Below are 26,431 nucleotides of genomic sequence, written 5' to 3' on the forward strand. Positions count from 1 at the left end.
AACAAATGCCAGTTTATTGCTGCCAGCATGAAAAATGATTTGCTACCAAATGATTCCACTTTAACAAGGACCTTATTATTATTTACATTATTTCTTGATTAATGTCCATTATGTTTAATTTATTTGTCCATAAAGTGTCTGAAAATAGAAAATGTCCTTCTCCTGGACCTTTCTCAAGCTCAGAAAGCCATTATCCTTTGCTGATGACTGACATTTATAAACGCAGACCTGATGGAGAAACGTCTGCGATGAAGGAAAGAGATAAAAAGAAGTGTCAAAATAAATGATTTATTCACCATAAAAACATTAATTACAGCTCATGAACCTTTAGAAATGGAGGCGTATCCACTGTTCAGAGAGTGAAGTAACCCTGCTGGTTACTAACCCTGACCTAACACAATGTGCTAACAAAGCTTTTTTAACTGAGTAGGTCAAATTAAATTTTAGCCCTAAAAGGCTGAAAAACCAAAAAGAAAGAACCAAAAGGCTAGACCAGAGGTGTCCACACTGTCCCACAGAGGGGCATGTGGCTGCAGGATTTTGTTCCAACCAACGAAGAGCACAGTTCGACCAATCAGCTGTCTGAACACTGAGGTCAGCTGATTACACAAGTGAAGTCAGGTGTGCTGCTGCTCGGTTAGAACAAAAACCTGCAGCCACACGTCCCTCTGTGGGACAGTTTGGACACCTCTGGGCTAGACTAACCTCTGCTGAGCAACATGTTGTGTGGACAGAGGACAGCTGCTCCAAAGTTCACTTCAGTGATAAAAGCAAGTTTCATTTATTTGGGGAAAGACTCAACCAAAGTGTGTAAAGTCAGTGAAAAGTGGAGGAGGGACGTGGTTCGGGGGGCAGGCATCTCACACAGCTACATGGCAGAGGACATGTTGATCAGAACCTTCTGCAGCAACATGCGGCTCCTTCCCTCCATCAGTGTGAGAGAGAAAGCAAACTAACTGCTGACTGTTTCAGGCTGGAATCTTTCCCTGTGCTACAGTGTTCCAGTTACACATTCAGCCACAGCACACACACGACTAAACCCACAGAAGGTCACAACAACAGACAGAGACCTCGTCCCCACGGGAGACGGCGGACACTGAGCCTCTTATACTCAGTAAGATGACTGATTGCACACAGGTGAGTGCACAGGTGAGTGCAATCAGCCTGAGCAGGAGGAGGGAGTGGGGAGGAGCCACCCAGGAATCCACTACCTGAAAACACACACACACCTAAGACACACACACACACTGACACATGCACACAGAGAGAGACAACAAAAACAGCACAAAGCACAGCGGCTACAGAGCTGCTTCATGACACACAGATGTGTACAGATGTGAGAGTGAGTGTAACATTCAAACTGCAGTTCAGTGTTTTAGGGGTTGGACGACAGACGTGTTGGTCGTCATGTGATGTTTAGAGTGTGTGAGTTCAGGTTGAACTGCCGTGTGGAAGCTGCTGAGGACAGGTGACACCACAGAGTGAGACTGAAGCAGCAGTGTGAGAAACACTCACACAATAACCTGAAGTAAAACGCTGACACCACAGAGGAGAAAGTTTTTCTCTCAGGTAAAAGTCAGGAATTCAAAGTTTTACTCATTAATCAGATTTTTAACTCTTGTTGGAAAATGTGCTTCATGTTGTTGGATTCTAATTATTGATGCTTCTGTGTGTTCGTTACTTTAACGCTGCGGCGTTCACAGATTTACCGTGTGATCAGTGAGGTGGGATCTTTACCTTCACACAGGAAAACATGTGCTCTGAGGGACCGAACGCTGAGACGAGGCAGCTGATGTCTCCGATGTGTCCACATCCTCAGAGGAATTAAAATCAATCACCAGCGTCAGCTGCGAGTAAAACTGTTAGTGGCTTTGAGCAGCGCGGGTTCGATGCTGTGATGATGAAAGTCAAAGTTTTGGAACCTTTGGAAACAGCAGGTGGACGCAGAGCTCACACAGGGTTAGAGAAGCTGATGGAACCTGATCGATCCTGATGGAACCTGATGGAACCTGATCGATCCTGATGGCACCTGATGGAACCTGATGGATCCTGATGGAACCTGATGGAACCTGCTGGATCCTGATTGAACCTGATGGAACCTGATGCATCCTGATGGAACCTGATCGATCCTGATGGCACCTGATGGATCCTGATGGAACCTGATGGAACCTGATGGATCCTGATGGAACCTGATGGAACCTGATGCATCCTGATGGAACCTGATCGATCCTGATGGCACCTGATGGAACCTGATCGATCCTGATGGCACCTGATGGAACCTGATGGATCCTGATGGAACCTGATGGAACCTGCTGGATCCTGATTGAACCTGATGGAACCTGATGCATCCTGATGGAACCTGATCGATCCTGATGGCACCTGATGGAACCTGATGGATCCTGATGGAACCTGATGGAACCTGATGGATCCTGATGGAACCTGATGGAACCTGATGCATCCTGATGGAACCTGATCGATCCTGATGGCACCTGATGGAACCTGATCGATCCTGATGGCACCTGATGGAACCTGATCGATCCTGATGGCACCTGATGGAACCTGCTGGATCCTGATTGAACCTGATGGAACCTGATGCATCCTGATGGAACCTGATGGAACCTGATGGATCCTGATGGAACCCGATGGAGCCTGATCGAAGCTGAGACTCAGTGAAATGTTCATGTGTCTGGTTTAAAGTGCACAGTGATGGAAGGTGAATGAGCAGCGTGCAGTCAGGCTAAGTTAGTGTTGGCAGGTTTACAGTTAAACTCAGGCTGAGCTGCTGCGTCAGGTGGCGGCTGACGACGGGTTCAGGGCACCTGAGCTCAGGTGTGAGCGCTGACCACCTGTCAGCAGAGCGTAAACACCGCCGTGAGCTCAGAGTTCGTCGTCATCCTCGCTGACCATGGCGTCCAGCTCTTTGTCTTTATGTTCGGCGCTCTCCGTCACAAACTGCCTCTGCTGCTCCTCCAGCTCTCGCAGCTCCCCCTGCAGGCGCTCCAGGTGATGCGCTCGCCGATTCCTCAGCAGGCGGCGGGGGAACGGGTTCATGTCGCTGAAGGCAATGCTGGACAGCCTCCTGCACAAAGAAACGAGACGAGTTCAGTGTTGGACTGAGAGGAGAGCTTCCGTCAACGTTGTGTCTCAGTAACAACAGGTGTGAAAGAGAAAAGTCTGAGGTCAGACCAGGTGAGTCCCTACCTGCCGTCAGAGATGGTCTTGGTGAAGAAGCGCAGGTACTGGTAGATCTCCACGCTGTCGTGGATCTTCAGGATGTCGTCCTCTTTGTATTTGAAGAGAGCCAGAGCGTACCTGAAGATCACCTGCAGCACAGGTAACATTTCTCTGAATATCAAAATAAAATCCTTCCTGTTTTATTCCACCTCTAATCACAGGTGAACAGCTGCGCTCAGGTGTATTATGTTTTTCTTTAGGCCTCAGCTTCATGCGACTGTGGGTTAAAATGAACTCGGCCTAAAACTGCACGACGGCCCTCCCCCCGCCGTGCAGACGAACACATCAGCCGGAACCCGCTCGGATCCCATCGGTACCTTGGTGCCCTCGTACAGGAAGACGTCCCACAGCGGCAGCAGGATGTCGCTGGGAAGACTCTCCACGTAGACCACCAGGAACCAGTTGAAGGTGATCAGAGACACGTCTATGCTGTGGTCCTCAAAGTGAGACGCCAACCGGGGAAGCTTCTCTGCCAGGAAGTCCTTCAGGACGCGCTGGTCCGCCTGAACACACAGACACTGCCAATCAGTAACTCCAGAGCCTCTGCAGCTGAACTGAGATCAGTTTAAACACAGTTCAGTTCAGTTTTATTTATATAGCTCATATATGTTATATAGTCTCAGAGTGTTTTACAGAGACCCAGAGTCTGACCCCAGATCAGGCGACAGCCAACGTTTCTAAATGAATTAAATAAACTGGTTTTGTGTTTTTATCATTTTCTGGAGACGATCTGACAGGACAGAGTCCAGGTCTCCAGGTCCAGGTCTCAGATTGCAGCAGGTCGACTCACGACACAAGTTTCCAATGATAATCTAAAGTTTACTCAATTTTCCAGCAAACTAAACTAAACTGAACTGAACTGAACAGGTGACTGAGACCAGGTGAACAGGTGAGTGTGTTCCTGACCTGAGAGGCCACCAGGTTCTTGGTGTAGTAGTCCTGGGGCATGATGACTTCCACCACGGCCACCAGACACCAGAAGGCGTCTTCTTCACTCTGGAGGACCAGCAGAGCGATGGCCGCCAACCTGAAACACCCCACACGTCACATGATGTGTCACATGATCACGACAGAGACTCAGAGACATCAGTGTGAAACAGAGTCTGTCTCATCCCGATGACAGTGTCACCGAAGGTCAAAGTACAAACACTCACACCTGTACAGGTGTGTGTACCTGTTGAGTCCCTGGCAGTAGCCAATGACAGGGTTGTGCCATGAGAAAGCCAGTAGGATGCGGTGGAGCTGCTGGAGGGCGGGGCTGGAGGGTGAGGAGAAGTGCTGATTGGTCGTCAGGGTGCGGTGAAGGTCCAGCTGGATCTGTCTGGAGGCCGGATGAGGACACATCTGACTCTTCTCGCACAGCTGGAAACATGACAGCTGTTAACAACACGTCCCACTCGTTCTGTTTGTCTCCGGACCTACGTCCAGATGTGACAGATGTGGACAGCTGTTATCAGGAGCTGTCAGTATACTGCTACCTGTTGGTAGTGCAGTGGATGGTGGTCTCTGATGGTCCTGGTTCTGGCCCGGACCATCCAGCGCCAAAGTCTCTGCCGGTACTCCTGAGGGACGCCACCACGCAGCAGACCTTTGAGCTCTGGTGAGGGACACAGGTCGTCATCCGACCTGCCGGCGAGATACTGAGCCCAGCGACTCAGCAGGGGGCGCTCTACCACCTCCTGCAGGGAGAAGCACAGAGACTGAAAATCCAGGTCCAGGATGTCCAGATCACTTCAACGTGTCTCAGAGGAGACGAGGAAAAACAGGTGCATCCTGAGAGGACGTTATTTACCAGGCTGGTGATCTGATTATTGATTGGACAGCTGATCAGTGTTTTCTCTGCTTCATCTTTGTTCAAATTAAACACAGACAGAAAAAAACTTTTTTCTACATTTTACATTATATTTGTAAAAACTGGGGTGTTTTAGCCCTGAGCAGTGTCTGCAGGCGTCCTCTCAGGTGGCAGGTACTACTTATGCCCATCGGGGGGCGTCACTCCCATTTTACTGAGTGTAAAGTGGGAGTGACCCCGAGCCCTGGATCTACGTGGGTCCAGCAGAGAGTTGAAGACCTGGTGCAGGAGGTTGTGGGAGCGGATCTCCAGAGCCTGGATCTTTGCCAGAAGCTTCATGTCCTCCACCTCGTAATCCGGGACGATTTTAAAGCCGTACTCATCGTGATCCCTGAGGACAAACACAGCAGCGTGTCCACACATTCAAGAAGCGAGGAGGAAGTGGAAACAGGACCAGGCAGCATCTCACTGAATGGTGATGATAAAATGACTGAGTGAATGGAGGCTGACAGTGAGCTGCTCCTGTTATTCTGTCCAGGTGTTCGTACCTGGCTGTGTTCAGCTTGACGACACTCTTCAACTCTCCTTTCAGAGCGTCCTCGATCATCTTCTGGACGGCCTCACGCTGGACCGGATCCAGAGATTTTTTCTCCTGCAGCTTCCGCAGCACACCCAGGTAACGGCTCTCCACCTGACAGTTACAGGCCTCCAGGTAGGCACACTGCAGCCAATCAGAGGGCGGGAAACAGAGAGTCAGAGCTGAACATTAACAACAAGAAAACCCGTGGGAGGATTCAGAGCTGGACCCACCTTCACCATCAGACTCTTCTCCTGCTCCGAGCTGTTCCTCCACAGTTTGGTCAGCTGGTAGATCTCCGAGTTCAGGAACTTGTTCTGGGTCTTATATGCCTCGATGTCGTCCTGACAGAGAGGACACAGGGACACAGTCAGACCTTCAGAGAGACTTGAACAGCTGATCCAGATGGACCCTGAGAGGTGTGGACATTGCGTACTCTGATTGTTTGACTTCACCTCACCTTTAGGTTCTCGATCTCCTGCTGACACTGTCTGAAGGTCTGAGAGTCCAGACCGCCTCTGGAGGACGAGCCGGGGGTCCGCGGGTCGGACAGGCAGGAGGTCACCTGATCAGACAGCTTCATGATCACCTGACAACAAACAACAGGAGTAACTTCAACCACTGAAGGAAACTTCCACCTTCACTGTGAACACCGTGTCTCATCTGTCTCCTGACTGTGGAGACAGAGCAGCAGGTGGAGGTGAGGCGGTGCTGATTGATCTGACGTCACCGTAAAGTTCAGGTTTGTCCTTCAGCATCGGACGCTGTCGAGGTTTCAGGTGAGTTTGTTCGTTTCCTTCCAGTTTTCCGAAGTTTGAGTGAATCCACTGAAATAATCACATATGCACCTGAATGTGTGGACACCTGAGCCTCAGGTGCAGCTGTGTGATCAGATCAGCTGATGTCAGATCAGTTGTGTCGCGTGTGAAGATTCACAGTCTGTGATTTGGATGTTTTAAAGTCCTTAAATGATGTAAGTTTTACCTGAGTAAAGAAAAATCAATGAACAGTGACAGAGTGTGAAGCAGTCTGACAGCAGAGGCCGTCGTCAGGGGAAACATGACAGTGCATAAAGCCACAGATCATTACACAGCTGTTCGTGCTCCGCCTGTAGTTCCTCCTCAGGTGTGACCTCACCTCCTGCTTAGCGTGGTTCTTCTCCATCAGCGTCCTGATGTTCTCCTGCAGCTCGGCCAGCTGTGCGTCTCTCTGAGCCAGACTCCTCTTCAGTACCTCCAGCTCTGTCCTCGCCTCGTCCAGCTGTCCTCTCAGGTCCACCGTCTGCCGCTCGCGGTGTCTCAGCAGCTCCAGACGCTCCTGTTCGCCCTTTTCCGCCAAAAACTCTGCACAGGTTCGTTTCTCCAGCTGAGCCGCCTCTAAAGCTTTGTGGAGGATCCACACCAGCTCCTGGACAGGACACACAACCGTCAGGACAGTGTTTGTTTGTTCACACGTCTGTGTGTGTGTGTGTACATGAATGGATACCTGATCAATAAACCATTATTTATCTGATCGCTGAGCGACTGATCACCTTCTGAGCTTTGACCTCCTCCATCAGCATCTGTTTCTCCTGCTGGAGGTGGGACGTCCGGTCTGAGGACTGAGTGTCTCTGCGGACGACTGGCATCGTGGATGAGCTGCGATTCTTTGTCTTCCTGCTCCAACTTTCAAACTGGGAAGGGGACTCCCTGCCTCCCACCGGGAACACCTGACCTCCTGAATCAGCCAATGGAAGGGGAGTGGGCGGGGTTGGAGGCTCAACAGGACCCCTGGGGGCTGGAGGGACTGACGTGAGACAGGAGGGGGTAAACAATGAGAGTATGATAAAATCAATATGTATGAGACATGTCATAAAAGAGACGAAAACCATGGGACCTGAGAAAAGACCTACAGGAATGTCCACAAAGAGTCGCAAGGCATGTCCTAAGTCAAGATCAACAAGTGTAAAGCCAAGTCTCCAGTAAAGACACTGGTCATGAGACAGAGGTCCTGAGTCAGGTCTCAGGTCTCAGAAACTGTTCAGTGAGTTTACAGAAACAGGAATTATCTGGATTATTTTCAGAAAAACTTATTAACATCAAACTGATCGTGTTCGTCTTGGTTTGTTAAATCTGCGACTCAGTTACTATCATTTGGAGACGACTGGATACTGTGGACACTGTGAGACTGCAGGAGACGACTGGACACTGTGGACAGTGTGAGACTGCAGTCAGCTGTAGGACAGTACGTACGTGCAGTGCTGGCGTCTGCAGGGTTTGGGGGGATCCATGGTGGAGCCTCCACGTGAAACACACTCTGACTCCACTCCTGAGACGATCTCTTACGAAGACTGTGGACCGAGTTTCTGTACACACACAAAATAAAGTTGGTTTTTAAAATCGCCAGCGACACGTCGAACCGAGGCACGTGGGAAACGTAGTCATGCTTTGTTCAGGGCCTGTGGCTCTGATGCAGCAAACACACCCGCTGAGGTCACTCACTGGAGCTCGATGAGCGGGTGTTTGATGGACACGTCGGCGAGCGGCGTTCGTTGTGACGGCGTGTTGGCCGCCTCCTCCCCCACCAGACCCACGGGGCTCTTCAGCAGCGGCAGGAAGTCGTCTGAAGAAACCAACAACTGTCAGTGAGGCTGTGAGGGGACAGCGCTAACTCTGTGCTAACAGTTAGCTAAGTTCCTTTATTATCACTATCATCTGTGTTATGTAGAACACGTTTGACCCCGTAATTTATTTTTATCAGATTTCATAAACAGAAGCTGCTGATCTCCTCTGTGCTCTGTCCTGCAGCTTGATGTTTAACTCTGCAGCCTGTAGGGGGCGCCGGCCGCCCGGCACACCGTCAGTCTGCTCAGTGTTCAGCTGCTGAACAGGTACGGACACGAGCAGAATACCTGAGAACCAGGTGAGCTGCTCTGAGCGCAGCAGCAAACTCAGACTGACAAACAGCTGAGTACTGACATGGACTGACTGTCCAGGTTCATGTCTTTGTTCATCAGATTTACAGTGTCCAGTCAGAGACATGTCCTCAGTGATCAACCCACTCAGAGACTGTCCAGACTTGTTTTACTTTCTCTTGGTTCTGCTTTTTAATTTCCTGTTTTATTTTGAAGTCCTGTTCGTTATGTATCTGTTCCTGTTTTACTTCCTGTCTTTGTCTTTTTTCCCGCCTTGTTGATTGTAGGCTCCTCCCTAATGTGTATCTCATTTCCCAGGTATTTCATCCGTTTCTATCCCAGAGTCTGTGAAGTGGACACAAAGGACTGAGAGTGGACATGAAGGACTGAGCGTGGACATGAAGGACTGAGCATGACCCACGTGCACCAGAGGAGGAATAGGCGGATTTAATGGGCGGCCCTGTCTCTGACCACATCCTGATCCACGGGGCGTCCAACATCTCAGTGATCACATGACTAAACCTCCATGACATTAATGAGAATTTCAAAATCCTCCTCAGCCTCTGAACTTATCAGCACAGCATCTGTCTGACAGCATGTCAGGATGTTCTGATGTTAACATGAGTCTGATGTGACAGAACAAATCTGATCCAGGATCAGCTCCTGAACTGGTCTGTGGTAGAACTGGTCTCAGAGCTCAGCGATTTTTCAGCTTTCAGCCAAATAAACTTCTTTTCTGTTCTCACACTTTATTTCTGTGTTTTGCGAGTTGGAAAGTTGAATGTTCTGAGTTTTGTCTTTATTTTTCTGGTCACTGAGACGGTGAACATACTTTAATCTCTGGATCTGTTCCAGGTTCCATCCTGTCACAGGTTTCTCTTTCTTTCTGTTCTTCTCAGCAGAACCTGCTGTGAATGGATTTAATGCTGTGTGAATGAAACTGAACTGAACGTGTTGAGCTCTTCCGATCAGACTCTGGGTGAGTCAGTGTGTGGTTTGTGATCCTGAGCCACTCCTTCGCCTGGAGGACAGATTTCCCAACTCCCCCTGAGAGGGAGAGGGTGGGGTTAACACCGGGCACGCCCACTTCCTGGAAATTACCAGGCAACAAAAAAAGGCTGAGGCCACTGGGAGGTGACACGGCTGGATGAGTCTCCACAGGAAATGACTTCACACAGTTCCAGATTCAAAGCAGCACTAATGGACTCAGTGTGTAACTCAGCCAGTAACCAGTTAAACCAGTGACCAGACCACAGCTAACCCACAGGTGTTTGTGCTCCTTTGCTTCTCACCTGACATGTTGTTTGTTGGACCTGGACAGGTGGACGTCTGTCTGTGCTGCCAGCGTTTCCCCTGCAGCTGCTGCAGCCAGTACAGCATCAGCTCCTGGGTCACAGCCTGTGGGAGGAGGGGGGCGGGGGGTTAGTTACACATCTGGTTAACTTCAACACCTCCCTTAAACAGCTGCACACATCTGCTTCATTAAACTGCTGAATGGGAACCCGGCCCGTGTCCACACAGTGGATGAGACGGCCCTGGTGTCTGTGTCCCCCTACCCTGAGTATGAAAGTGCGTTCAGGTGTCTTGATGTGGAACGTGCCCCTCTCGGCCTTCAGCGGGTAGGTGAAGGTGGCCCCGCTGAGCTCCACCCGGCCGAGCGGCATCACATCCTGCGGTGTGCGGTAGTAGAACAGCTGGTTCTTCTTCTCCTCGTAGGTAAACCAGCGCTGCTTCCAGGCCCTCAGGGGCCCCCCTTGCTTCTGCAAGAAGCCGCATAGCTTGGGCTCACCTGAAGAAGAAACCGGAGGGCGGGGCTGCACCTGGTCCGAAAATGCCTCGATGATGAGTGGCGGGGCCACAGGAGGAGGAGGAGGAGGTGGATGTTGATGGTTCTGCTGGTCTACAGGAGGAGGAGGAGGTGGATGTTGGTGCTTCTGCTGGTCTTTGGATCCAGAGACGTGGTCAGGGAAATCCTCTGTGGGATGAGCGGGGCCCCTTTCAGTTCTCTGGTTCGTAACACCCTCCTGGATTTGATGCTCTTGTGAGCCATCTGGTTGTTCATGTTCAGGTTTTGGTTGATCCATTGGAGAAGGAGAATCTTTGGTTTTCTGTTTGTCTGTGGGAGAAGAGTTCATCAGCTTTTGTTGCTTCGTGGGAAGAAGATCTAGTTTTGTTTGATGGTTTTTTTCTGGATTTGACCAATGTGTCTCAGGAGAGTCGTCTGCTTTCTGTTCTGTCACAGAATTTCCTGGTTGTTGTTGCTTTGTTGGAAGAGGATCTCGTTCTGGTTGATCTGGTTCAGTCTGAGCTGATGTACCAGGTCTTGGAGAAGGAGACTCTTCTGGTTTCTGTTTTCCTGTCGGAGGGTCCTGGTGGTTCGTGTGTTTGATACGCAGCTGGACTGGTTCCTCCTCAGTCCGCCAGGTCCCCGCAGGACTCAGGTGTTTCTGGGACAGACTGCCTGACTCTGTTCTCTGCCGGTCTTCATCAGCGAGTTGCAGCGTCTCCTCGTCAGTGCGGGCAGGAAGCGAGTGGGACGAGGCAGCGCTGGGATTTCCTGCCCAGCCGCTTCCATCCATCCTGCTAAAAAAAGAAAACAGAGAAGAGGAGGAAGAAAGAACTTGAACGATGTTTGTGAGGAAACGGACGTTTCAGCTACAAACCATCAGGCTGCGGAACATCTTCAGTTTTATGTTCTGAGGAAAAATGAAACCGAGCTTTGTTTGGGTTTTTATTAGGATGGTGAAATCCAGGCTACGAGCAGTCAGTCAGGATCAGACAGTCAGGATCAGTCAGTCAGGATCAGTCAGTCAGGATCAGTCAGTCAGGATCAGACAGTCAGGATTAGACAGTCAGGATCAGACAGTCAGGATCAGTCAGTCAGGATCAGTCAGGATTAGACTATAATATTAAATCTGATAAAATAATCTGATATGAGGACACTGAGTCTAAAGACACTGTGTAGGACTAACACTGTACGGTACCATGACACTGTCCTTAAATAATAAACTGGACACTGGACATTTCATAGACGTGGTGAAATGTGCATCAGGATTTCTCCATGTGTCCGACTGAACACAAACTCTGAAGCTTCACAGGAAATTTTCTCCACAATAATGAGACATAATGACAGGAAGTTCCTCAGATCCAGGCCAGCGTGGCCCCGCCTCTCTGCCGCCGGGTTCTAACCCCGACCCTGAGACAGAGTCTGAAACCTTCAAACAACAAAACGTCCTCACTGGAAACCACTGTCCCTCACACACACACACACACACTCTCCCACTCCTGTCCCCAGTGTCTCCTGCTGGACAGAAGCTTGACGTCTGCCAGGGTTAGGGTCTGTGTCCTGGGTTCTGCAGGAGAACCCTGCTGAGAACACAGGCAGCGACAGGAAGTGATGAAATACTTCATTGTTTCAGAAAAGCTGCTTAGAGTCAATGATCCCATTCACACACACACACACACACACACACACACACACACACACACACACACAGTGGTATTTCAGTAAAAGTAGAATGCTCCATAACAGGTTCAGTAAATGTTATACCTGTGTACCTGGACTCTGCTCGTACACTGAGTACAGGACAGTTACCTGCAGTAACTGTTGTATTTATAAACCTCCTTTGTACAAAGTTTTCATATTAGTAAAGTTCTTCAAACACTTCAGTGCAGTTCTGTAGTCTCACCGTGTCCTAACCTGTGCAGTTACCTGAAGGGGCGTGGCCTAAACACACCTGGCTGGGTCTGGATCCTGTTTGATTGGCAGCAGCAGCTGTTTGAGTCAGTGGAAAGAAAACAGACTCAGCTCAGTCAGTTTTCCTCTTCTCCTTCTTCTTTTCTTCTCCTTCTCCCTTTCTTCTCCTTCTCCCTTTCTTCTCCTTCTTCTTTTTTCTTTTCTTCTTCTTTTTCTTTTCTTCTTCTCTGTCTCGTGTCTCTCGTGTTTTATCCTCTCTTCTCTTCCTGATCCTTCCTTCCAGCCGGTCACACTCCCTTCTGCTCAACAAGTCAATAAAACACCACGATAGCGTACACCACTTCCCTTTTTCTTTCAAAATAAGAGCTGATTGAAACGTAGCTTTTCAAAATAACAGCCCTTTCTCGGGTTGGTGTCCTCTGACAGAGCTGTCCTCTGGTTTCCTGAGAGACAGGACCTTCAGTCCAGCTGCTCAAGTGTCTTTAACACCGTCACATGTGAGTTTTAATTGATTAAAGAACTGACAGAAAATGAATCGACAGTTTTCAGATTTGATCGTTTTGAGCTTCAGTAAAAAAAGAAAAAAAGAAATGTCAGCTGTAATGAATGATTCGTACTGGGCTGGTACTTTGTCTGATCTGTGACTCAGCACCTGACTACACCTGCTGAACTGCATCATGACAGTTCATCATCATACCTGTCCATCACCTGTCTATCACCTGACGGGTGTGTTGTCTCCCACCACAGACAGGACACTCTACCTGTCCATGATCATCAGACCTGTGACTCAGCTCAGGCCTCAGTCACAGATCGACCTGAACTGTGACGCACAGAAACACGCTGAAGTCAGACAGGAAGAGATTTACTGAAGAAACATATAAAACACAGCATGACACATCACCTGGCCTGTGTAACTCTGCTACATGCTACTGCTACATGCTAACAGCTAACTACTGCATTCCACAAGTCACAGACACATGTGATGACGTGATGATGTCACGATGCGATGATGTCGTCCTCAGCACGGCCCCTCCTTCACGATCAGAATGTCAGCATTTTTCTCCCTGAACAGGAAAAATCAATAATCAGCATCGTACACACTGGAAAGACCTGTCTGACTCCACCCGCTCCTCCACCCGCTCCTCCTCCACACGCTCCTCCACCCGCTCCTCCTCCTGCTCCTCCTCCTGCTCCTCCTCCTCCACCCCCTCCTCCCCCCGCTCCTCCTCCTGCTCCTCCACACGCTCCTCCACCTGCTCCTCCTCCTGCTCCTCCACCTGCTCCTCCTCCTGCTCCTCCTCCTGCTCCTCCACACGCTCCTCCACCCGCTCCTCCTCCTGCTCCTCCACTCGCTCCTCCACCCGCTCCTCCTCCTGCTCCTCCACCTGCTCCTCCTCCTGCTCCTCCACCCGCTCCTCCTCCTGCTCCTCCTCCTGCTCCTCCACCCGCTCCTCCACCCGCTCCTCCTCCTGCTCCTCCTCCTCCACCCCCTCCTCCCCCCGCTCCTCCTCCTGCTCCTCCACCCGCTCCTCCACCCGCTCCTCCTCCTGCTCCTCCTCCTCCCCCCGCTCCTCCTCCTGCTCCTCCACCTGCTCCTCCTCCTGCTCCTCCACCCCCTTCCTCCACCCACTCCTCATTCAAAGGATGTGATCAAATTTCTTTCCACCGACGAACGTGTGGAAGTTTTTACATAAACTTTATTTAGATTTATTTTTATCACAATATTAAAAGTAAAAATCAGAGCGAAGCCAAACACGCTGGAGACGGACAGAGCTGCTGCTGACAGACGAGTGAACGTCTCACAGCGATCAAACGTTTCACAGGTGAAAGGTGCAGATGTTACATCACAACAGTTTTACTGGTTGTGTCTCGTTGTGACCCAGTCTCTGATGGACCGTCACTGGTCTCACGTCCTGATCTTCAGTCCCTCGATATCTGATGATTTAAACGTTCTACGCTGAATCGATGACAAACTCCGATCGATCATTTCTAATGGGTTTTTGTGACGGGAGTCACCTGCTCTCTTCTGATTGGTCAGTGAGCAGATGTTACCTGAGCAGCAGCAGGTCTGGGATCAGCTGACAGTCTAATGCACGCGTCACACTTTAAACTCAGAAATGATTTTCTGTGGTTGCTGACTCACAGTCTTTGGACGCACAGCGAGCATTCGTTGGGGTAGGTGACGCCGTCGCTGCCACAGACCGGAGAGTAATTCAGAGGACACGCCTGAGTCACGCTCATCCCCAGACAGGAAGGCTGCAGGGACACGAGACACAGTCACCAACACACACAGCAACAACACTGATGCTTCACACTCTCTTCTCAGATGTTGCAACTGATTTACATCCAGACTCCACACTGGACCCATCCAGGACCAGGACCAGGACCAGGACCAGGGCCAGGACCAGGACCAGGACCAGGACCAGGGCCACGACCAGGACCAGGAGCCTCAGGTTAGTCAGCAGGGGTAAACCAGGTCCAGCAGCTGATGTAAACATTTTACCTGCATCAGATCTGTTTAACACCTGAAGAGTCACCAGGTGCAACTCCTGGCAGAACCGTGAGCCCGCCCCCTAAAGCGTGACATCAGTCCTGACCCTGAGAGGACAGTCGTCCACAGGTCTACAAACAAACCGAATGCACCGACCACGACCTCCTGAGTGCCGCCGAGCTGTGTCGGCCTCACACCGACGGTTGTGTATTTTCTGATATGAAAACATGCTGAGGTGGAACAGAGTGTTTGGTGTGATTCTTACCCTCCTGTAGAGTCTGGATTTATCCTCAGCATCTAGAAAAACACAGTGATGTTCATTATTATTATCAGCGTATTAAACCCAGCACACACCTGAGTCTGATTCTACAGCCTGTTACCATGACTACACACCTGACTCTGCACAGTCTTACCTGAACTATACATCCCTCCTCACTTCTCTGTGACAAACTAACTGGTTTCAGACTATTTTTCTCACTAAACCAGTTTGCACCATTAACAATGACAGCATCGTCTTGCAGCTAAGGACTTTGATGATGTGTCCATCTGCTCCTCGGAAATGTCCTTCGCACCATCCAGTCAAACTGTCCTCAGTAAGCAGGAAGTCGCTTTACTGTCAGAGGCTGTTCGACAGTTTCAGGAGGCTCCAAAATAAAGAAGCTTTTAAAAATGTATATTTCATAACCCTAACCGGTCCGGTCCGGTCCGGTCCAGTCCGATTCAGTCCAGTTCAGTCCGGTCCGGTCCGGTCCGGTCCTGTCCTGTCCTGTCCTGCCCGGTCCAGTCCAGTTCAGTCCGGTCCAGTCCGGTCCGATCCAGTCCGGCCCGGTCCGGTCCGGTCCAGTTCAGTCCAGTCCAGTCCAGTCCGGTCCGATCCAGTCCAGTCCGGTCCAGTCCAGTCCGGTCCGGTCCGGTCCGGTCCACACTTACCTGCACAGATGAAAACGGCCACACAGATGAGCAGCGCGGTCCTGCCAGCCATCCTGGATGAAGCGGAGTGAAAGTGTGTGTGAGGCTGAGTCTGTGGCTTCATGTGATCCGCTGCTGGTGCGTGTCTGTGCAGCGCCGCTGTGGTTGCAGAGTTTGGCGTTGGCGTGTTGTTGTCATATAGAGGACGGGCTGTGTGTTGTCATCTGAACCATGTGAGCGCCGCTTGTTGTGGCGGCTGCTGCGGGTCTTTGTCTGCCTTTAATCTGTGGATCAGCTTCTGTCTGCTCCCAAAAATCGCTGACGGAGCAAAACCTGCGGAGACGAGTGACGGCGCGTGAGTCCGACACAAACACGACGGCAGAAAAACAAGGAGCGCTGTCACGAGTCTGCACAACAACATGCTCACAAACGTTTCACTTCATCTGCTGAGATTCAACAATAGAGGACGTGTTCATGAAAACACCGACATGTTTACCTGAACGTGACCTGTTCACTCACCTGAGCTCTGCAGTGTTCAACAATATACACACACATATCCAGCCAGAGATGATTCAGTCATTCCACTCACCTCTGCTGAACACGGCCACTGAACACTTCCTTCAGCGGAACAACACCGGTCACAGAGGACACCTGCTGTCCAAAGGTTATGCTGAAAACAAAACACCCACCAAGACCGAAGCAGAGACAACAGGTTCACTGTGTCTTCTGCTGAGTCTTGAGGTGGAGTGATGGACTCAGTCGAGCTGTCGACCATGATGGAAATCCAGTGTGCTTCTGGTTGTTCTGAGCAGCTGCAGGTGGAGTGAAAGGCCTGTGATCAGAAACAGCGTCTGCAGGAGGACGCTGGCAGTGCAGAGCCCGGCTGCTGGGTCACAGCTCCACAGGTGACAGCTCCACAGGTGACAGCTCCACAGGTCACAGCTCCACAGGTGACAGCTCCACAGGTGACAGCTCCACAGGTCACAGCTCCACAGGTCACAGCTCCACAGGTGACAGCTCCACAGGTGGTAGCTCCACAGGTCACAGCTCCACGGGTGGCAGCTCCACGGGTGGCAGCTCCACGGGTGACAGCTCCACAGGTGGTAGCTCCACAGGTCACAGCTCCACAGGTCACAGCTCCACAGGTCACAGCTCCACAGGTGGTAGCTCCACAGGTCACAGCTCCACGGGTGGCAGCTCCACGGGTGGCAGCTCCACGGGTGACAGCTCCACGGGTGACAGCTCCACAGGTGGTAGCTCCACAGGTGGTAGCTCCACAGGTGACAGCTCCACAGGTGGTAGCTCCACAGGTGACAGCTCCACAGGTGGCAGCTCCACGGGTGACTGATGTCCTTCTCACCGCTGAACAGCTGATGTATCAGGGAGTGGATGGGACAGTCAGATCATCTGTTTAGTTACAGGCACAGTCAGACAACAGTGAAGCTGGGTTACCTGTAACTGGTTCAGTTCACCTGTCACATGATTGACAGCTGTACTACTGACAAATCAGATCACTGTTAACACGGCGACAAAAGAGTTTAGAATAAACTCACTGGTCCAGTCCGTCCACCATCAGGACACTAACAGGCTAATGAATGGGATTCAACAACACTTTAGCTGAACTCTGTGTTAACGAGCTCAGTCAGACTAGACTGTTATTTCTTCACCTGCTATATGCCGTCCAGGTACGGCTGAGACACAACACGACAGTAACCCGTCTTCATCATGTCCCAGGTAAGCACAGGAACAGCTCACCTGGAGCTGATGACCGGTCTTTGTTTACACTAAGATTTCCACTTCAGAGTGAGCCACGGTCAGAAAAACCAACACAGGAATCCCCACGGAGAAGGAAATGAAACAGTGACTCACCTTCCTGACGGAGCGCGGTCAGGTGAGAGCAGGGGGCGTTCCCCCGCAGCTCGCTGCACCACCTGGGCTCCTTCTGTGACGCAGGAGCCAATCAGCTGCTGCTTCTGGTGTCGTCCACCAATCACCACCGATCAATACACGCACACACACACACACCTTTTTAGATGTGAACTATTCTTCTGTGTTTCAGAAGAAACGTTTTATTACAGTTTGTTTATTATTATTTTTAACCTGTCCAGTCTGACCGCGGCTTCAGGGAAACAGCTGCAGTGTCGTGACTCAGACCGAGGGGGGCAGCGGTGAGTCATCGCTGCGTCCGGCTTCGCTAAAGAAGACTTAGACACCGGAAGTGATAGTTAATGTCCGGGACGCGCTGCCGTCGTTGGGTCGTGTCAGAGTTTTGCTTTAGTGGATTGTAATATTTTCTGGAGGTAAAACATGTACGATCAGGACGAAGGTGAGCCGTTAGCACCTGCACAGCACATAACTACACTTTATAGACACACGGGCCGGATACACTTTATCAAAGCAATGTTAGCTTGTTAGTTAGCGGCTAATGTGAGTTAGCGGTTAGCTGCTAATGCTAACCTCCCTTCTGAAAACAAATGAACAAATGCTAACACCGGGAACATCCCAAAACACAAGCTAACTGTAGCTTTATCTGCTAACAACAGCTAATGCTAACTGCGCGCGGCTTTGTTTCAGCTAGCTCTGAGGAAAGGTTCATAAAAACACACACACTCAGCTCCACACACACATTCAGCTCCACACACACATTCAGCTCCACACACACATTCAGCTCCACACACACACTCAGCTCCACACACACACTCAGCTCCACACACACACTCAGCTCCACACACACTCAGCTCCACACACACATTCAGCTCCACACACACTCAGCTCCACACACACACTCAGCTCCACACACACACTCAGCTCCACACACACTCAGCTCCACACACTGCGTTATTAAAGTAGTAAATACGCTATGACAGAGTATTACTGCAGTAAAAGTACAGAATAATAAAATAAATACTTAAAGCTGCCTCGGTATTGGTCTGAATCCGGACCCGGATGTTCGTGTGTCTCAGTCATTTAGCGTCTTTCTTAATACAGACTGTGCCCAGTCCAGAGTCCGGGGACGGGAGGATGCCAATGTTAGCAGCTCAGCTGCTGCTGCTTACACCTAAAGTTTAAGTTAAATTAAGTTTATACTTCATTAATCCTTTATTAATGGGGAAAGCTGCACTTTATTATTTACCTACTGACTCTACTTCGTTTATATTTTCATAATGTGTTATTTATTTATTTTATACCTTAAAGCCGGGAGTCTCTGCAAAATTTCGTTATGTTTGCATAATGACAATAAAGACTCTTGAATCTTGAGATGACTCTGCATTTTACCCACACACACGCACATGCACTAGAGACGCTGGGGCAGGAGGAGGAGCCTGGGGAGCTGGGGTGGATCAGTACCACGGCTATGGTCTCAGAGGCGGGGGGTTATCTCCTTCACCACCACCCATATCCATTGTGCTTGGTCGAGGAATCGAACCGGCGGCCCTCTGATCTCCAAAGTCCAAAGCCGCATGCTTAACTTGCTGCGCCACACACACCTGCACCTGGCTGAACTGTGACAAGACAATTAGAACTCAAATCTTCACAAACGTCTTTTTTTTATTTGACCCAGTCTGTAAGATATAAACCAAATGAAGTGTAGTATGGAGCTCACTGCCTCCGTCTGTTTCTGAGTATATTCAGGTTTGATGCGACGCATCAGCGCAGCGCTGTCATCAGTTATGGCAGCAGCGCCTCACAGAGATGGCTCCTCCCGGGTAAAGCACAGGAGCTGCAGCAGCTCACTGAGGATCGTCACGGTCCCTGAGCTGAACAGATGTCTGAGCTGAGGGGTCAGCTGACAGACGTCCATCAGTGGTAATATTTAGTAATCAGTGATACGTTTTCTGATGTTTATTTGTCAGATAATCAATACGATGAAGATGATGATGAAATCACTCCGGACTTGTGGCAGGAGGCGTGCTGGATCGTCATCAGGTAAACTCAGTCCTCTGTATGTGCTTCACATGCGACAGAACTGACAATGAAGCAGACAACGACTTATTCTGACTTTAAAAAAACACACTGGCATTTAACGGGACTCTCTGTTCTCTTCAGGCTTTTATTTTGACAAGCCTCTGTGTTGCTTTATAGCTCTTATTTTGATGAGGCTCTCTTTGCTTTCTTCCAGCTCTTATTTTGACGAGAAGGGTCTGGTACGGCAGCAGCTGGATTCTTTCGATGAGTTCATCCAGATGTCGGTCCAGAGGATTGTGGAGGACGCTCCGCCCATTGACCTGCAGGCTGAGGCCCAGCACACCTCAGGGGAGGTGGAGGAGCCGGTGAGCAACAACACCTGGATTGAGTTGTCTTTGTGGTCTGTGTGGGACGGTCCTGGTTTTGGGATCAGTACAGGTCCTGTGACATCACTGTGACCCCTGGTTTGTGTTTCAGCCTCGTTACCTGCTGAAGTTTGAGCAGATCTACCTGTCGAAGCCCACACACTGGGAGAGGGATGGAGCTCCTTCTCCCATGATGCCCAACGAAGCCCGACTACGAAACCTCACGTAGGTCTCACCTGGCCTGTTGGCTCTTACCTGGTCTGTTTGTTCTCACCTGGCCTGTTCACTCTCACCTGGTCTGTTCGCTCTCACCTGCCCTCACCTATTCTCTGTTTTATATCTGTGACCTCCCCCCAGGTACTCAGCCCCGCTGTATGTCGACATCACAAAGACCATAATAAAGGAGGGGGAGGACCAGCTGCAGACCCAGCACCAGAAGACCTTCATCGGTAAGATTCCCATCATGCTTCGCTCCACCTACTGTCTGCTGAGCGGCTTGACGGATCGAGACCTGTGCGAGCTCAACGAGTGTCCACTTGACCCCGGAGGTTATTTCATCATCAACGGCTCTGAGAAGGTACGCTCTGATATCACGTGGCGCCGTGTGACATCACGATGTAGCAGAGAACACAACTGAGAAGAAGCTGCTAGAACTGGAGACTTCGTGTTTTCTGAGGGTGTTTTTTTTCTTAGGTGCTCATCGCTCAGGAGAAGATGGCCACCAACACGGTGTACGTCTTTGCCAAGAAGGACTCAAAGTACGCCTACACCGCCGAGTGTCGGTCCTGTTTGGAAAACTCGTCACGTCCCACCAGCACCATCTGGGTCAGCATGATGGCCAGAGGAGGACAGGTCAGAGTTCATCGCCGTGTTTCAGGCTGTGAGTGCGTCTGTGTGCCGTCGTTCACATGTGATTGATCTGATTGATTAACTCCTTCACCGTTTCAGGGGGTGAAGAAGAGTGCGATCGGTCAGAGGATTGTGTCCACCCTGCCGTACATCAGACAGGAAGTTCCCATCATCATTGTGTTTCGGGCGCTGGGCTTTGTCTCGGACAGAGACATTCTGGAACACATCATCTACGACTTTGACGACCCCGAGATGATGGAGATGGTCAGTCTGATCGTCCGTTATTGATTGGTTATTGATTGGTTATTGATTGTGTCTTTATCGGTGAACAGGTCGGGCAGCAAACGCACCAGAGGAGAACCTGCAGGTGTGACGCCACCTGTGATGTGACTGTGTTTCCAGGTGAAGCCGTCCCTGGACGAGGCCTTCGTGATCCAGGAGCAGAACGTGGCGTTGAACTTTATTGGTTCCAGAGGAGCCAAACCCGGAGTGACGAAAGAACGAAGAATCAAATACGCCAAAGAAGTTCTGCAGAAAGAAATGCTGCCACACGTCGGAGTCAGCGACTTCTGTGAGACCAAGAAGGCTTACTTCTTAGGGTGAGTCCCACCTGAGATACACCTGTACAGGTGAGAGACCTGTGTCAGTGTGTGGTGTGTGTGTATAACTGTGCATTTCTGTGTTTTCAGGTACATGGTCCACAGGTTACTGCTCGCCGCTCTCGGCAGACGGGAGCTGGACGACAGAGATCACTATGGCAACAAGAGGCTGGACCTTGCTGGGCCGCTATTGGCTTTCCTGTTCAGAGGGTGGGGCTTCTCACTGTCATCACCTCTGACCTCTGACCTTTAACGATGACAAACACACACATGCACGTACAGACTTTTAGATCCGTCTCCATCATCAGTCCCATCAGGGACCCACAGTCACTCAGGTCCTCATAGACCAGAGGGACAGAGAGTCCTGCAGCAGATGGTCTGGACACGTGCCAGACATCGGTATCTGATGTGACGCTGAATGAAGTGGAATCAGGTTTGTTGTGAGTGTGAAAATAAACCGGAGTGAAACCTCTTCTCGTTGTTCAGGATGTTTAAGAACCTGCTGAAGGAGATCAGGATCTACGCTCAGAAGTTCATCGACAGAGGAAAAGACTTCAATCTGGAGCTCGCCATCAAAACCCGAATCATCTCAGACGGACTCAAATACTCGCTGGCCACCGGAAACTGGGGCGACGTCAAGAAGGCTCATCAGGCCCGAGCCGGGGTGTCACAGGTGAGCACACCTGCCTGCGGGCGTCAGCTCTGAGCAGGTGCACTGCTGCACGCCTGTGTTGCAGGGCGGAGGTTCTCTCGCCGTGTCAGAGCGTGTGATCAGATTGAATCAGGTCAGAGCGGCAGGCGTGTGCAGACAGACACGTCTTCAGATGGACCTTCACCTGGTCTCAGTCTGTCTGAGATCAGTATGTAAACGTCCTGTTTGATTTTTCTCTGTAGGTGTTGAACCGTCTGACCTTTGCGTCCACTCTGTCTCACCTACGACGAGTCAACTCTCCGATCGGCAGAGACGGCAAACTGGCAAAACCCCGACAACTGCACAACACGCTGTGGGGGATGGTGTGTCCGGCCGAGACGCCCGAGGTAAAAACACCGCAGCACAGACACTGTCCCCTGAATCCAGTTCACTTCAGGGGACTGTCCCCTGACAGTGTAAACGTGTGAGGTTTGTAGGGTGATAATAAACAAAGCTCCACCTGAGCGGCCTTCACTGTGTCTCACTGTGTCTCAGGGTCATGCTGTGGGTCTGGTGAAGAACCTGGCCCTCATGGCCTACATCTCTGTGGGCTCTCAGCCGTCGCCCATCCTGGAGTTTCTGGAGGAGTGGAGTATGGAGAACCTGGAGGAGATCTCACCTGCTGCCATCGCTGAGTCAGTCGCCTCAGTTTCATGTTTCAGCGTTAAATAATTATCAGTAATTGATAAATGTGATCAGATAAAACTGCTCATCCATCACTGAGACACACCTCTGTCTTCACGTCCTGTCTCTAAACTGATAATGAGTCTAATGTCTCACGCTGAGCAGCAGATGACAGCTGAGTGACGTCTGCAGTGATTGATCATCATTAATCAATAAAGGTTAAATATTCAGATGTAACCTGAGCAGACTCGTACTGCAGCTCTGACTCACCTGTGCTTTTATGTGTGTGTTAACGTCTCAGTGCCACGAAGATCTTTGTGAACGGCTGCTGGGTCGGAATCCACAAAGACCCCGAGCAGCTGATGAACACACTGAGGAAACTCCGCAGACAGATGGACATCATCGTGTCCGAGGTAACCAACGCCACAACGCCAGACGCAAACACCAGCGCGTCCAACGTGAGATTTGATGACAGGAAGAGAAATCTGAGCTCATTGTTCCACCTGGTTCTGAACGTTTCAGGTGTCGATGATCAGAGACATCAGAGAACGCGAGATCAGAATTTACACGGACGCTGGACGAATCTGCCGACCGCTGCTCATCGTCGAGAAACAAAAACTGCTGCTGAAGAGACGACACATCGACCAGCTGAAGGAGAGAGAGTACAACAACTACAGGTGAGAGGAAGTCGAGTCTGGATTCTTCCCTGAGCGAGTTTTTTTTTTTTTTTTTTTGATGCTTCCTGTCGGGTCGAGGGTTGAGGGTCGATCCAGTCGCCGTTCTGTTGTCTCACTGTCTGTCTGTTGTCGTTTGTGACGCTCAGCTGGCAGGACTTGGTGGCGAGTGGCGTGGTTGAATATATTGACACTCTGGAGGAGGAGACGGTGATGCTCGCCATGACCCCCGATGACCTCCAGGAAAAGGGCGTGGCCTACTGCTCCACGTATACACACTGTGAGATTCACCCATCCATGATCCTCGGAGTCTGTGCTTCCATCATCCCCTTCCCCGACCACAACCAGGTACGGATGGGGGAGGGCAGGTGTACGGACAGGAACCTGTGACGTGCTCTGCGACACGTTAAAGTTTGCTTTGTTCTCGTTCAGTCTCCCAGGAACACGTACCAGTCTGCGATGGGTAAACAGGCCATGGGCGTCTACATCACCAACTTCCACGTACGAATGGACACGCTGGCTCACGTGTTGTACTACCCTCAGAAGCCGCTGGTCACCACCCGGTCCATGGAGTACCTTCGTTTCAGAGAGCTGCCTGCAGGTAACACACACCTGTTAACGATGTGGTACACGGTGCTGATGCTCCTCAGGTGTTCAGAGGTAGAAAGGTGAACTGTTGTTTTCGTGTTTCTCAGGCATCAACTCCATCGTGGCGATCGCCTCGTACACAGGATACAACCAGGAGGACTCTGTGATCATGAACAGGTCGGCCGTGGATCGAGGCTTCTTCAGGTGAGTCCCTGCCGTCACTACCTGCCACACCTGAGCGTTTGTTTCGTGTGCAGTCCGTTTGAAGCTGTTCATCGTCCTGCAGGTCGGTTTTCTATCGGTCCTACAAAGAGCAGGAATCAAAGAAAGGTTTCGATCAGGAGGAGATCTTCGAGAAGCCGACTCGTGAAACTTGTCAAGGTGAGAACTGATAAAAACAAACGATCCCAGCTTTTTAGCGTCGGGTCATCAGATCAATCATCTCAGGTGTTAGAAGCTGCTGGTGGGTGGGGCAAACGCTGCGTCACATAGTAAGAGCAGAGTGATATCGTCCTCAGGTATGAGACACGCCATCTACGACAAGCTGGATGATGACGGGCTCATCGCGCCCGGAGTGCGCGTGTCCGGCGAGGACGTGATCATTGGGAAGACGGTGACGCTGCCGGAGAATGACGACGAGCTCGAAAGCACCAACCGACGCTACACCAAGAGGGACTGCAGCACCTTCCTGAGAACCAGCGAGACTGGCATTGTGGACCAGGTGATGGTGACCCTGAACCAGGAGGGCTACAAGTTCTGCAAGATCAGGGTGAGGGAGCAAAGCACCACCTGACGTGACACCTGAGGCGACCGCTGAAACATCGGACAGAGCGTTGACTCGAAGTCTCAGGTCTGTCTCAGTGACGAGCTTTTCCTTTTCCCGCAGGTCCGTTCGGTCCGGATTCCTCAGATTGGAGACAAGTTCGCCAGCCGACATGGACAGAAGGGGACATGTGGCATCCAGTACAGACAGGAGGTGAAGAGACAGCTGATCGACTGATTGTCTGATCGTCTGTTAGCTCAGTTTGACTGATGTTTTCATGTTTGTGTTGCAGGACATGCCGTTCACCTGTGAGGGAATCACACCTGACATCATCATCAATCCTCACGCCATCCCGTCCAGAATGACGGTCGGCCATCTGATCGAGTGTCTGCAGGGCAAGGTAGTGATCAATTATTATATTCTGCAATAATCAATAACTGTAACGTGAGCGCCCCAAGCTTCTTTTATTTTGAAAGGTGTGGTTATCTTTACCCTGTCTGCTGACTTGCAGGTTGTACACACGTGTTCGGAGGTTTGCTCGTACGTGTTTACATACATGTATTTTACACTGATTCTTGTCATGTTTCAGGTGTCTGCGAACAAAGGTGAGATTGGCGATGCGACGCCGTTTAACGACGCCGTTAACGTGCAGAAAGTGTCGAACCTGCTGTCTGAGTACGGGTACCACCTGAGAGGAAATGAGGTAAGTGTGAGGTCATGTTCTTTGCTTCCTGTTAAACGGACTCGGGTCCTGAGCTTTCAGTCATGATCTTCACCGTGTTTAATACCAGCCAACAGGGAACCTGGGCCTCGCCTCTCCCCCGATACATTCTGTGTCTGTGACTGATTATTGATTATTGGTCTGTGATCAGGTTCTGTATAACGGCTTCACCGGGAGGAAGCTGACATCTCAGATCTTCATCGGTCCGACGTATTATCAGCGTCTCAAACACATGGTGGACGACAAGATCCACTCGAGGGCCCGGGGCCCCGTCCAGATCCTCAACAGGCAGCCGATGGAGGGACGATCACGGTGAGACACACCTGTCTGTCAGAGCAGGCTGCTGCTGTTTGAGCGACACCTGTCTGTCTCACCTGTCTCTCCCTCTCACCTGTCTTTCTGTCTCACCTGCCTCCCCCTCACCTGTCTCTCTGTCTCACCTGTCTCTCCTCAGTGACGGCGGCCTCAGGTTCGGGGAGATGGAGCGTGATTGTCAGATCGCTCACGGAGCCGCTCAGTTCCTCAGAGAGCGTCTGTTCGAGGCCTCTGATCCGTATCAGGTTCACGTCTGTAACCTGTGCGGGCTCATGGCCATCGCCAACACGCGGACGCACACGTACGAGTGTCGAGGCTGCCGCAACAAGACGCAGGTAAACGTGATCGATAACACGCTAAACTCTCTGTGACACGCGTCTCCGCCCTCCCATCCCCCCGTCTGCATCTCTGATGACTCGTGTTTGTCTCTCGCCGTTGGCAGATCTCTCTGGTCCGGATGCCGTACGCCTGTAAACTTCTGTTCCAGGAGCTGATGTCAATGAGCATCGCCCCTCGCATGATGACATCATAGAGCGGTTCAGCCACTTTAACTGTGACATCATCAACAGGAAGTGAAAGGAGAAGTTTATGTTTTACTGTTTCGTCGTCTCATTTTTTTTGTAAAAGTAGAATAAAGCTGATTTTTTTTCTGGGTCACATGGGTCTGATTCAGCTTCTGATTGGCTACATACACACAGACAACACGTTAACAGACACAGAACAGACACAGAACACACACAACA

The 26,431-nt window shown here is 50.7% G+C and overlaps 3 protein-coding genes across 13 annotated transcripts; 1 reads left to right on the plus strand and 2 right to left on the minus strand.

Annotated features, from left to right (window-relative positions):
* Positions 1-274: 274 nt before the first annotated feature.
* On the minus strand, positions 275-12,640 carry tbc1d2 (TBC1 domain family, member 2). Of its 5 annotated transcripts, XR_005894727.1 has the most exons (18): positions 12,209-12,639; positions 10,053-11,079; positions 9,789-9,894; positions 8,084-8,204; positions 7,835-7,947; positions 7,135-7,388; positions 6,741-7,010; positions 6,064-6,192; positions 5,837-5,947; positions 5,575-5,747; positions 5,306-5,417; positions 4,713-4,913; positions 4,409-4,596; positions 4,141-4,261; positions 3,552-3,737; positions 3,202-3,323; positions 2,390-3,079; positions 275-2,269 (listed from the first exon to the last, which is right to left on the minus strand). XR_005894727.1 is itself a non-coding variant. In XM_041048524.1 (17 exons), the coding sequence occupies exons 2-17, from the start codon at positions 11,073-11,075 to the stop codon at positions 2,878-2,880; spliced, it is 3,432 nt and encodes a 1,143-aa protein (XP_040904458.1). In that variant the 5' UTR covers positions 11,076-11,079; positions 12,234-12,640; the 3' UTR covers positions 275-2,877. The 5 variants fall into 5 exon arrangements, 4 of the variants coding, with proteins under 4 accessions (XP_040904458.1, XP_040904457.1, XP_040904456.1 ...); XM_041048524.1 differs by having other exon boundaries at positions 275-3,079; positions 12,234-12,640; XM_041048523.1 differs by having other exon boundaries at positions 275-3,079; positions 10,053-11,076; positions 12,209-12,640.
* A 399-nt stretch (positions 12,641-13,039) lies between these two features.
* LOC121188010 (probable pancreatic secretory proteinase inhibitor) lies at positions 13,040-17,579 on the minus strand. Of its 7 annotated transcripts, none has more exons than XM_041047492.1 (6): positions 17,463-17,579; positions 16,183-17,000; positions 15,615-15,926; positions 14,950-14,981; positions 14,337-14,449; positions 13,040-13,257 (listed from the first exon to the last, which is right to left on the minus strand). In XM_041047492.1, the coding sequence occupies exons 3-6, from the start codon at positions 15,715-15,717 to the stop codon at positions 13,212-13,214; spliced, it is 294 nt and encodes a 97-aa protein (XP_040903426.1). In that variant the 5' UTR covers positions 15,718-15,926; positions 16,183-17,000; positions 17,463-17,579; the 3' UTR covers positions 13,040-13,211. The 7 variants fall into 7 exon arrangements, with proteins under 7 accessions (XP_040903426.1, XP_040903424.1, XP_040903423.1 ...); XM_041047490.1 differs by lacking the exon at positions 17,463-17,579 and adding an exon at positions 17,261-17,444; XM_041047489.1 differs by lacking the exon at positions 17,463-17,579 and adding an exon at positions 17,046-17,444 and having other exon boundaries at positions 16,183-16,963.
* Positions 17,580-17,816: 237 nt separating this feature from the next.
* Positions 17,817-26,345, plus strand: polr2b (RNA polymerase II subunit B). Its single transcript, XM_041048048.1, has 25 exons — positions 17,817-17,919; positions 19,448-19,520; positions 19,714-19,864; positions 19,977-20,089; positions 20,222-20,441; positions 20,558-20,716; positions 20,813-20,977; positions 21,116-21,312; positions 21,403-21,522; positions 21,799-21,985; positions 22,207-22,350; positions 22,499-22,638; positions 22,929-23,040; positions 23,150-23,304; positions 23,451-23,649; positions 23,734-23,902; positions 23,997-24,093; positions 24,176-24,270; positions 24,408-24,658; positions 24,776-24,865; positions 24,945-25,052; positions 25,242-25,355; positions 25,525-25,685; positions 25,828-26,023; positions 26,131-26,345. The coding sequence occupies exons 1-25, from the start codon at positions 17,901-17,903 to the stop codon at positions 26,218-26,220; spliced, it is 3,525 nt and encodes a 1,174-aa protein (XP_040903982.1). The 5' UTR covers positions 17,817-17,900; the 3' UTR covers positions 26,221-26,345.
* The last annotated feature ends 86 nt before the right edge of the window (positions 26,346-26,431 follow it).

Source organism: Toxotes jaculatrix, chromosome 10 (genome assembly GCF_017976425.1).
Source record: "Toxotes jaculatrix isolate fToxJac2 chromosome 10, fToxJac2.pri, whole genome shotgun sequence".
NCBI lineage: Eukaryota > Metazoa > Chordata > Actinopteri > Toxotidae > Toxotes > Toxotes jaculatrix.

Excerpts from the sequence above, each read along its gene's own strand:
- tbc1d2 (XM_041048524.1), bottom strand. The coding sequence starts at position 11,075 with ATGGATGGAAGCGGCTGGGCAGGAAATCCCAGCGCTGCCTCGTCCCAC. Across the intron at positions 8,205-9,788 it reads TCCAACAAACAACATGTCAG|ACGACTTCCTGCCGCTGCTG; the intron begins GTGAGAAGCAAA and ends TGGTTTCTTCAG. Across the intron at positions 7,389-7,834 it reads TGCAGACGCCAGCACTGCAC|TCCCTCCAGCCCCCAGGGGT; the intron begins GTACGTACTGTC and ends GTCTCACGTCAG.
- LOC121188010 (XM_041047492.1), bottom strand. The coding sequence starts at position 15,717 with ATGAAGCCACAGACTCAGCCTCACACACACTTTCACTCCGCTTCATCC. Across the intron at positions 14,450-14,949 it reads AATCCAGACTCTACAGGAGG|CCTTCCTGTCTGGGGATGAG; the intron begins GTAAGAATCACA and ends GTGTCCCTGCAG. Across the intron at positions 13,258-14,336 it reads TCGCTGTGCGTCCAAAGACT|GGAGAAAAATGCTGACATTC; the intron begins GTGAGTCAGCAA and ends TTTCCTGTTCAG.
- polr2b (XM_041048048.1), top strand. Across the intron at positions 20,442-20,557 it reads TCATCAACGGCTCTGAGAAG|GTGCTCATCGCTCAGGAGAA; the intron begins GTACGCTCTGAT and ends TTTTTTTCTTAG. Across the intron at positions 24,094-24,175 it reads GTGGATCGAGGCTTCTTCAG|GTCGGTTTTCTATCGGTCCT; the intron begins GTGAGTCCCTGC and ends ATCGTCCTGCAG.